Source organism: Arachis ipaensis, chromosome B3 (genome assembly GCF_059453495.1).
Source record: "Arachis ipaensis isolate K30076 ecotype BB chromosome B3, ASM5945349v1, whole genome shotgun sequence".
NCBI classification, from domain to species: Eukaryota; Viridiplantae; Streptophyta; class Magnoliopsida; order Fabales; family Fabaceae; genus Arachis; species Arachis ipaensis.
Genome location: NC_142438.1, coordinates 140,390,468 through 140,402,004, shown reverse-complemented (window position 1 = coordinate 140,402,004; position 11,537 = coordinate 140,390,468). Strand labels below are relative to the sequence as shown.

At 32.1% G+C, this 11,537-nt stretch overlaps 1 protein-coding gene across 1 annotated transcript; it reads right to left on the bottom strand.

Annotated features, from left to right (window-relative positions):
- Nucleotides 1-9,620: 9,620 nt before the first annotated feature.
- On the bottom strand, nucleotides 9,621-11,281 carry LOC107633943 (uncharacterized). Its single transcript, XM_088509702.1, has 5 exons — nucleotides 10,929-11,281; nucleotides 10,760-10,837; nucleotides 10,563-10,662; nucleotides 10,171-10,331; nucleotides 9,621-10,016 (listed from the first exon to the last, which is right to left on the bottom strand). Exons 1-5 carry the CDS (start codon nucleotides 11,184-11,186, stop codon nucleotides 9,807-9,809), a joined length of 807 nt encoding a protein of 268 aa, XP_088365828.1. The 5' UTR covers nucleotides 11,187-11,281; the 3' UTR covers nucleotides 9,621-9,806.
- Between the last annotated feature and the right edge of the window lie 256 nt (nucleotides 11,282-11,537).

Genomic DNA, 11,537 nt, shown 5'->3' with positions numbered 1-11,537 from the left:
TTTCAAACTTCGATTTCTTGTAAATGCAACTATTATAATTTTATTCTTTTAGAACAATTTCTCTAAAAATGAAACCAAACAAATTTTAGACACTTTAAATAAAAAGAAAATAATTTTATTATTTTCAAATCCAAATGAAGTATATATGTAGTAAGAATTAAATCAAATAAAGTAATAAATAATTGAATAAAGAGGAGGTAAAAAAAAAAGTGAAATGCATAATTTACCAAATTAAGCTTGTGTTAAGAGTGAGTTAAGAAAAGGTTTATGATCATTTTGTGAAGTAGGGGTGGTTGATTTCTCCATTGTCACTTTCATGGAAAATGAGGGAAGCTTTATTATATTGAGGCTCCAACTAGTGGAAGATTTGGCAAACTAGATGTGAAGGGCCCCACTGAGTTTTATGGTGAGGTGGACCCCACAAATTAAAGGGGTCTTCATTGACCTCATGCCTTGATATTATTTGGTGTTTGTTGCAACAATTTCATTTCCACTTTTAATAAACAAGTTGCTTCGTACTATCAGTATTTGGTTTCATCACAAATGTCTCCAAAAGGGATTAATTGCCATGCGTTGCATAATTACATTCAAATCCTCTTTTTCTATTAATTAATTTTTATTAACGGTTTTTATTAGTAATTTTCTTTTTAGTCAAAAAGTGTAGGCTTGATTTTTTTTTTTTTAATTAGGAATGAGAATGAAATTTACGATCTCTAAGTGAATATAGAGAGACTATCTCATTTGAATTATAACTCGTCGTCACTATATACATAAATCTTATTTTTTATGAAACTTGCTCTTGTATGTTTGTTTTTGTTTTTTTTTTTCAAATCTTGTATTATTCTAAATTTTTAGTATTTAAAAGTATTTTACCTTAGGATAATTTAGAAAATATATTTAGTTTTACAAATATTGAGAGTTTGATTTATATTAATTTTTCAGTGTTAGTTATCCCGTCAGATTCAAGTGTTTGAATGATTCTTTAAATAATGAGAGAGAAGATTAATAATAACAATTGATATGACAATTAATTATATAATTTTATAAAAGGATAAAAAAAAGTTTACACTATTAATGTGACAAAACCTTATTATTATTAACGAGTAATACCGAGTAATTAATTATTTTCAGTCAATATTAGTTAATTTTTAAAAAATTATTTTATTTATTTTAAATAATAAAATTTTAATTCTAAATTATAAATTTAAACTTGACTAATATTAATTAATTAAAAATTAATTATCTGTACTTTCTCATTTATGTAATATTCTTAGCAACAATTGGCCTATGATTTTGGTTGATTACTCCAATGCAATTTTCAACGTTAACTTTAGAGAAAAGTTTGTCACAAGAAAGAAGAATAATATGATGATGGTTTTTTATTTGTTATTATGACTTTTCCAATCCATCCAAATAAATTAGCTGGAAATCAATGAATGTTGAGGGATTTAAAATGAACACAATTTTGTATGGGGAAATTTCAAGTGTGAGCTTCTATATATATTACATTTCTATCTCCAAATTAAATTAATTAGGCAATTAATTAAGTAGACATATATAAGAAATTTTCTATTACCTAAGCTAGTTGTCGGAGCAAAGGCAAACCAACACCAACCAAGATTGGGAATATAATCATGAAAAATGATGTGTGTACACCCATGTGATTATGCCTATGGTTTATACTCTTCAACTGTAGCTACAAATAATAATGTCGGGATTTCGAATCCCGCCTTATACATGCAGTAATTTATTGGCCAACAGCAAACCCTTAAATAGAACTCAGTACTGCGACGGATTAGTTATTGATCTGTCAAAATAGAAAATACCGTGTAAAACAAAAAAAAAGCTACAAATAATAATGTTGCAAATAAAGAGGAATTATAATATACTCTTTCACATATGATCAGAAAATTTCTCCACTAAATAACAATCTCACCTTTTTTTTTTCTTTGGAGATATTGTATATAGTGAGTAGTAGAATTAGAAATTAATCAGCCTGTGTATCCTTTAATTCGTTATGAAAAATAACTTAGCTCCAACTAACAATGCTAAATCTTATTGTTATTCACATACATTCTCTTAATTTAATTTTCGTAGTATATAACTTAGGAGATATTTCTATATATAACTTTATATATATAGTGCTTTGGTATATGCTTTAAAAATATTATTTTCCAAGGTAAAAGGAACATCACATTATTTAAATTGGTCCAACGAGAATAACAACAACAAACAGAAAATGCTTCTGAGCTACAAAGAATGGACTGACAGTAATCTCAGGGCGTGTTGATAGCAGGGCAGGTGATGTCAGGCGTTATGGTTGTTTCTATGTTTTCCTCTTTGTAGCACCTTGACTTTTGCTCCACTGTTTGTGTTGAGCTTTCGTTGTTTCAAAAAAAAAGAGAATAACAACAACAAAATTATAAAATCAATTACATGATACGTGCTTTAAATATTTGTAATATAGAAAATTCAAGTATTATTTAAAAATTATTAGTTAATATTTTTAGAATATTTAATTTAATTTAATATATTTTTATTTTTATTTATTTATTTACTAGATTAGATTTTATGTTAATAGATTTAAAGTTTTTATTATTTTAACCTAATAAGAGATTATAAATACCTCCTAAACTATTTTAATCGTTATATAAGGTGATTAGAGGAGTACCAAAGCACTTTTTGATTTTGTGATAAAACTATAGTGTAGACAAATAAAATTGAGTGAGTCCTTCTTTTATTATATTGGAGAATTAGATAAAAAGTTGAGTGAGTTCCTTATAATTTTTAAATTATAGAGTAAACAAGTTAGATTGAAAAGTCATTTTTTTATTGTACCAAAAAAATTAAATTAAATTAAAAGAAGATTTATTGACAATAAAAAAAAAAACTAAAATGAATATTAAGTTATTAACACATCAAACCAAAAAGAATTTACACCAGTGTAATCATCTAGAGTAAACTAATGAAGTCATCTAAAGTTAATTAAACTATATAGTGTTGCAAAATATCTAAAACAGAATCAATGCAAACAATCTAACAACTTGTTATACTTCTTGACAGTTATCAGTTTTTTTCCCCTTTTATATCCTCAGTAAAAAATAATTATATTTCATATAATCAAGATTATTATATACATGGGGTGATAAATACATTACTATAAAATAAATCTCTTGGTTTTAGGAGACCAATATTTCATGTCTCTCAATTATTGCAACCAATAGCTGTCAAAGTTTAACACCACAGATATAGCATACCAAGTTTCGTTGGGTGTCACATGTCAAAATAACAATTATCCAATGAGCTTAATTTTCCATAAAATCTGGACACTAATTTCAACATTTTATTCTTTTGATATAGTAGTAATAGTTAAGGCTGTTTGCCAATACTTCTCGATTCGATTCATTAGTTTTGTTTCCGTTAATTTGATAACTAAAATTATCATCGTAAATCAAATGAACATACATAACAGAACCTAGCTACATTCACATTGGTTTTTTTTTTTTTTTTTTGGTCATACTTCACATTGGTTTTGTCTTTTATGAAAACCTTGACTACTGGTGCTCCGAGTTGGGCCTAGTCCATTGGGCCTTGTTGGGCCCTTAATCCTAGACCGTACTTCCACGACAAAAAAAATCACCATTACTTCCATGACCCAAAAAAAAAATAAAAGAAATAATCACCATCGTTTTTCCTATCTTGTACAAGAGTTAATCCTATTAAGACATAGGTTAATTTAGTAGTAAACATTTACTGTAAATTAAACCCTATTTAACAACCAATGTATAAGCATTTTGTTGATTGAAAATTGAAGACCTTATAAACAAGCTTGTTTTTGTTGAACAAAACTACTTATTTTACTATATCATGTTTAGACAAAAATAATTCCTTTGAATGTATTTTTGCTATGGTGAAAACTCAGATGCAGTCGACTTCACGTGAAGTTGATAGCTGAGAGTCGTTAGATAAAAATTTAGTCAAATCAGTTAAATCATCTAACGGCTCTCAATTATCAACTTCAGGTGAAGTCGATTACACCTAAGTTTTCACCTTTTACTATAGTCAAATTAATTAAGCACAATTACACCTTCATTCTACTTAAAACAAACCATATTTTTGTCTGAATTTTAACACTAATTATCTAAAGAGTGAACCGAAATGGACCTTTTATCTGTTTCATTAAAAAAAAAAAACACTAATTATAGTGATGTTGTGTTGCATCAGTATGATTGAATATTTAATTTTAATTAATTAAAGCCCAAAATGTTCAAACCATCCATCATTCAGTGACTATTGACAATTTGACGGATATTTTATTATTTTATAAAGAGATGATGGTTGAGTGTATAATCAGCTACTATTATATTTCAATCAACCTCAATTTTGATTAATTAATCAAAATGGCACTATTTAAGAATTATTATTCTGTTTTATTGTTACTTTCATTATATTTTTAAATAATACCAAATTACTAACATCGTATTTTGAAATACATTTCACAAATTTAGCTTTTCTAATTAAAGTCATTTAACCATTTTGCAAATTACTATTTGTTTGTACTGTGAATAAATGAAATGTGAATCAAAGGTTCATTCTGATGAGAATCTAATTGAATCGGACGGGTTGGCTAGATTAATTAAAAATTAATCACCAAATTGATTTGGTTCAAAGTAAAAATTAATTGTTAATGAATCTGTTAAAATCTAAAAAAAAAAACGATAAAAAAATTTGGTATCGAATCAATATGATTTTTTTAATAATTAATTCCAAAAATATTACTTGTACATCAAAATTACATACTAAAATCAGCCACTAATATATTTGTATATAAATATATGTAGGTTTAATTTATTTTTAATGTGTATTTATATTCTAACATATATTTTATACTGATAGCTGATTTTGGTGTACACATAACATAATCGTAATTTAAAATAATAAAACACAAATAAATCTTTTTTTTTAAATATATTTTATACAAAAAAATTATTTTATTATATTTGGTTCAGCCTTGATTAAATCTCAATTAAACTTGAAGGTATCAGCAACTAAGGCTGTAGGAAACAGAAGCAGCTTAGCTGAAGAGTAGAATGAGACATGAAGAATGGTGAAGAGTGAGAGATAGAGAGAAGAAGGTTCTATTATTGAACAGAGTGATCAATCAAATCAAGAGTTGAGATACAAGGGAAGTGCAGCAGCTATTTGTAGCTGGGGGTGGTTCTTCTAGAAGCTTCAGTAACAGCTAGTTAGCTAGAAGTAACTGACTAACTGAAACACTAACTACACTAACTAATTGCAACTGATACTAACTAATTGCAGCTGATCATAACTACACAATATACACGTGCTCCTATCATCATCTCTAGTTTTCTTTTCTCTTGTTTTCTGGAACATATACTTCTTGCTCCCTGGACATTTGTGTGACTTCAGTTACTCTCAATCTGTCTCTGAAGTGTAGGAACGCCTCAGAAGGGATTGGCTTTGTGAGGATATCAGCTACTTGGACTGTTCCAGGGATATGGTGTATTGTTATATCCTTGCTGATGAGAAATGATCTTCTAACCTTCTCCAGATCTGATGTGTGAGTGTACACCCAACCATTCTTGTGGTGAATGGTGTTGACATGGAAGCCAGCAGCCATGATTTCAGAAGCGCATCCTGCCGCTTCCACTTCTGAAATTCTGGATTTATAGCACCATTGGGAAGATGAATTTGGGGAATGTCTTCTCCAGTGAGATGGCTCAGCATGTTGTTTCCTTCAATTGTTGACTCTGCTTGATCCTTCCACTGCAAGTAGTTGTTTTCATCTAGCTTCATGGATATGGGAGTCGCTACAAAGTTTTGAGCCATGATTCTTGCCTGATCTATGATTCTTGACTGATCTTGATTCTGATTTGGTTGTTCACGGAAGCTATGGAGCCAAGAGCTCTGATACCATGAAGGTATCAGCAACTAAGGCTGTAGGAAACAGAAGCAGCTTAGCTGAAGAGTAGAATGAGAGACATAATGAGTATTTGTTGTTGCTAGTATTGGAGGAGGTGGTTCAGAACTTGTGAGTACAGTTTCTATGTCATTGATTGGAATTATAGTTCGGGTTGAGGACACTGCTACTGGCATTTGAGGACTGCTTACTGGTTGTGGTTGAGGAATTGTTGGCTGCTGTGTAGCAGCTGCCACTGTTGATTGCTGAACACTTAAGGGCAATGATCTTGATGAGTTGGTTGGACTTAATTGAGGTGTTGAGATTGGTGGCACAGTTGTTGGTGTGGATACTGGTGTTGGCTGAATTATTGAGGCTGAGACTGGGAGTTTTGGAATGATTGGTAGCTGTGATGTTGTTTGATTAGCTGACTCTACTGATGACTGTCTTTGTTGATTGAGCTCTTTGAAAGGGAATCTGTTTTCAATGAATACCACATCTCTAGTGATTATTGTCTTTCCAGCCTGAGTTAGGCATTTGTAGCCCTTGTGAGTGGTGCTGTAGCCAATGAAAGTGCAAGGTGAGGATCTGAACTCCAATTTGTGTTTGTTATAAGGCCTTTGATGAGGAAAACAAAGGCATCCAAAGACTTTGAGGTCTGTATAAGGTGGCTTTTTGCCAAACAGCTTTTCTGTTGGGGACATTCCATCAAGCACTGGTGTTGGCAACACATTGATTAATTTTGCAGCTGTACTGAATGCTTCTCCCCAGAATTTGGTTGGCATGGAGGCACCAGCCAAGAGTGTGAGGCCCATTTCAACTATATGTCTGTGCTTTCTTTCTGCAGATCCATTTTGTTGATGTACATGGGGACAGGAGAATCTGTGTTGAACCCCTCTTTCTCTTAGGACCTTTGCTAAGCTAACATATTCAGCAGCATTGTCAGATTGTAACATCTTTAGTTTTGTGTTTAATTGCAATTCAATCATTTGTTGGAAGTGATCAAAAACTGATTTTAGTTGAGCTCGAGATTTAATGAGATATAGCCAGGTAAACCTTGAAAATGCATCAATGAAAATTATAAAATACCAATTTCCAGAGCTATCTGCCTGGGGTGCAGGTCCCCAAATATCAGAGTAGACAAGTTCTAAGGGTGAGTTGTATATTGTATATGAAGGGGAGAAGGGTAATTGGTGTGACTTTCCAATACAACAAGCTTCACATGTTTCTTTATTAGATGGAAAAGAGAGATTACAGGACTTTAATACTTTTGACACTACATTTTGATTTGCATGTCCTAATCTTGCATGCCAAATCAGAAAATTATTAGACTGCATTAAGGAAGAAGTATAAGCAGAAGGAGGTGTGTTTGCAGCTGTGATGTTTCCAAATTTATAGAGGCCTCTATCAACATTCCCTTGAAGCAACAATTCTCTAGTTCCCTGTGATTTGATGCAGCATTTGTCAGCATAGAATTCAAAAAAGACTCTATTGTCACAACAGAATTGATTAACACTCATCAAATTCTTTGTGATTTCTGGAACATGAAGCAGTTTAGTTAATGTAAGTAACCTGGAGCTCAAATCAGTTTTAAAGCACATTTTACCAACATTATGAATATGCAAACCTGATCCATCTCCAATGACAACTTGCTCATTCCCAATGTATGCTTCTTTTTCCATGAGATTTTGTGCATCATGAGTAATGTGATGTGTGGCTCCAGAGTCAGGATACCAATTTGGATCTTGTACAATGGAGGGTGTTGCCAGAACGTTAGTGTAGTTAGCCTTTGGTTGAGTGATCTGACTGCTGCTTCCCTGCACATCATCCTTGTCATACCTATACCAGCAGAATCTTGCTGTGTGGCCAATTCTATCGCATACTTGGCATTGTGGTCTTCCACTTCCCTGCATCATTCTTCCTCGATTGTACTGTCCTCTATTGTAGTCACCATGATTATTGTATTCTTGTGTGAACCTTCCTGCATCTTGAGTCATTCTTTCTGAGTCATATGTGCCTCTGCCGTTTCCTCTGAATGTTCTTCCTGATCTGCCTCGAAAATTGCCTCTAAAGTTTCCTCTTGCAGTTGAATTTTGGGGATAGAGTTGGTTCTGGTTGAATTGTGAGTGCTGAGCTATATTGGCTTGTACAAAGGGTTCTGACTTTCTGAATTTTGCTAACATGCTTTCATGAGCTAGCAATAGAGCTTCTAATTCTCCTACTGTTATGCTGGTTGATCTTGCTAGAACTGAGGTCATCACGTTTCCATATTCTTCAGTTAGACCGTGTAGAATTGCATTGACATGATCGCTCTCTTTCATTGACTCTCCTACAGAAGCCAATGCATCCATAGTGCTCTTTATTGCTAAAACATACTCAGTGACAGAGCTACCAATATGAATCGTGCTTAACTGGTTCTTCAATTGCATTACTTTGGCCTTGATTTGGGATGAGAAATGATCTTCTAACCTTCTCCAGATCTGATGTGTGAGTGTACACCCAACCATTCTTGTGGTGAATGGTGTTGACATGGAAGCCAGCAGCCATGATTTCAGAAGCGCATCGTGCCGCTTCCACTTCTGAAATTCTGGATTTATAGCACCATTGGGAAGATGAATTTGGGGAATATCTTCTCCAGTGAGATGGCTCAGCATGTTGTTTCCTTCAATTGTTGACTCTGCTTGATCCTTCCACTGCAAGTAGTTGTTTTCATCTAGCTTCATGGATATGGGAGTCGCTACAAAGTTTTGAGCCATGATTCTTGCCTGATCTATGATTCTTGACTGATCTTGATTCTGATTTGGTTGTTCACGAAAGTTATGGAGCCAAGAGCTCTGATACCATGAAGGTATCAACAACTAAGGCTGTAGGAAACAGAAGCAGCTTAGCTGAAGAGTAGAATGAGAGACATGAAGAATGGTGAAGAGTGAGAGATAGAGAGAAGAAGGTTCTATTATTGAACAGAGTGATCAATCAAATCAAGAGTTGAGATACAAGGGAAGTGCAGCAGCTATTTGTAGCTGGGGGTGGTTCTTCTAGAAGCTTCAGTAACAGCTAGTTAGCTAGAAGTAACTGACTAACTGAAACACTAACTACACTAACTAATTGCAACTGATACTAACTAATTGCAGCTGATCATAACTACACAATATACACGTGCTCCTATCAAAACTTTTAAACCTTAAAATTTTTAACTCTATCGCCGATTCAAAGACACATTCAATTTTCAGAACCTTAATCAAAATAATATATTTTGAGAAGACTTTTAATTATACCTTATTTAAGTCCTTTATTTATATGCGATGAATTCCATCAATATAACCATTAAATTTAAAAATCTCACTACATAAATCAATCTAAGAAAGTTTTCCAAAATCTAGAATTAATTTTAGGAAAAGTATAGGTAACCAACAAGATTTTTGAACAATGTGTAAACAATGTGAATTAATAGGGTTAAAAGAGTAAATTCAATTAGTAGCATTACATTAGGATGTAGTGTATTTTCATTTTATTGATAGTTGTTCATGTTGTTCAAAATTTTTATTGTTCCCTAGCACTCCCCTTAATTTTATTCGAGCCATTTACTAATATTTTATTATTGATAACTTCTACACCAATAAGCAAGAAAATTAGACGAAAAAGGAAGACTCAGCTAAACAATATAATAGTAAACGGTATCACTATCATCACAATCGTCATTCATGAATATCATCTAATAGAAGAAAGTGTTAAAAACAAAAAAAGAGACTATAATTTATGAAGGTACAAAGAATGAATTGAGCTTGACGAAGCTTTTGCGCATTTGGATTATTACAAAAGAAATATCATGAAATATGAACGTATAAGGTTGGAATATTAATTATTATTCCAGTCAAGAATATAACGTCTAGGAATAAAGCTTAGAGAGGACAAAAATGGAGGCAGAGGAAGTTAACAGAACCGCAGCAAAAGAAGCGAGATCAATGGCAGTGACTAAGGGAATATCCTTCAACTTTTCTAATATTCCCACTTGAACAATCATCATCACCGCATGCCCTATTTTCGATTTTGCTTCCTCAACTGATTGCATCCCTGCCCACCCAGGACCACCACCTATCTGATCAAATAAATTTGATAGTTGAGAGTTGTTAAATAATTTGATATTTATAGGCTCTCAACTATCAACTTCACATGAAGTTAACTGAGATTCCACCGTATATTTATTCATTTCATAATAATGATAATCATTAAAGTTATTTAATTTGTGGTACCTTTGTATAGAAGAGATCAAGTATGTTTGATTCACTATGCATGGATGTTGCATCTTTTTCTTTCTTCTTCTTATTATTATTATTAGTAGTCCTTGACCCCACGAACATTGTGTATAAACCCGCCCCAAAAACCAGCAAGGCAGTTCCTACAAGGAACATGTCTAAAGAAAAAAGAGTATAAATTTAAATACATACAACTAGAAATTCAGATGTAGTTAATTTTACGTGAAGTTAATAGTTAAGAGTCGTTAGATAAAAATTTAGTCAAATTAGTCAAATTATTTAACTACTTTTAATTATTAACTTTACGCAAAATTGACTGCACATAAATTTTTACCGTATATACAAGTCTTATTCATATATATTTGTTGATTGTAATTTGTGAAACAAACCTATGGCTTCAATAAGTAGTTGAACGAGGTGATGCTGATCTAGCCTTTGACCCAAAGTATGGAAATAATGGCCGTAACACTCCACAACAAGAACACACCCCTTCATTAAATTAATTAATACCAACGAACCCAGATGTTATTATTACATAAAAAAAAAGAAAGAAAAATAAATTAAATAATATTATTATTGTTATTACCTCAACAAAGCAGAGTACCGAGCCAAGTAAAGATCCTGCTACGGCAAGCAGTGTAAAAAATCTGCAATCAATTATTGCCTGCAACCACAAGTAGTGAAGAAACCTAAGATTATATATTCTTAATTATTATATTAATTCCTTTATATTATGTTAAGTACAGAATTATTACCCTTTCAATGAGCATCTCGGGGTGTAAAATATTATTCCATGGCTTATTGATTTTGGCAGCCACGGATGGCGCCTTCACAGCCACCACTGGTTTTCTTTGTCCCTTATTATCTCCATTGTTGCTGTTCAATGAAGTGGCCTTGCTGCTTTGGTGCGTGCTCACACATTTGACAAAGCAGGAAGAAGAAGAAGAAGAAGAAGAATGAAGAAATCGAATAGGCCTATAATAATTAGTACTAGTGCGCAACAATCTTGCCATTGATTCACAATTGAATCAACAACTTTAATTTGGTCCAAGTAATAATATTATTATTATTTATGCTTTCGACATATATATACCACAAATATATGCATGCATGCATCAACAAAAGAGAATGAAGAATGAAGATTCGAGGCATATTATAGGTGAGTTTGGACACACATGTAACTCTCACGTGACAAATTCGGCTTGGGTTTTTCTAAAGCGTGTGGGCCCTTTAATTTTCCCATTTCCCAACAATTTCTCTTTTAATTTAAATATTTTATATAAATTTAATAATTAAAAATTATTAGAATTTATTTTTGATATACTCTAAAACATTATACATAATCTTACAATTACATTCATTTT

Excerpts from the sequence above, each read along its gene's own strand:
- LOC107633943 (XM_088509702.1), bottom strand. The coding sequence starts at position 11,186 with ATGGCAAGATTGTTGCGCACTAGTACTAATTATTATAGGCCTATTCGA. Across the intron at positions 10,332-10,562 it reads ACTACTTATTGAAGCCATAG|ACATGTTCCTTGTAGGAACT; the intron begins GTTTGTTTCACA and ends TTTTTTCTTTAG. Across the intron at positions 10,017-10,170 it reads TTGATCTCTTCTATACAAAG|ATAGGTGGTGGTCCTGGGTG; the intron begins GTACCACAAATT and ends TTATTTGATCAG.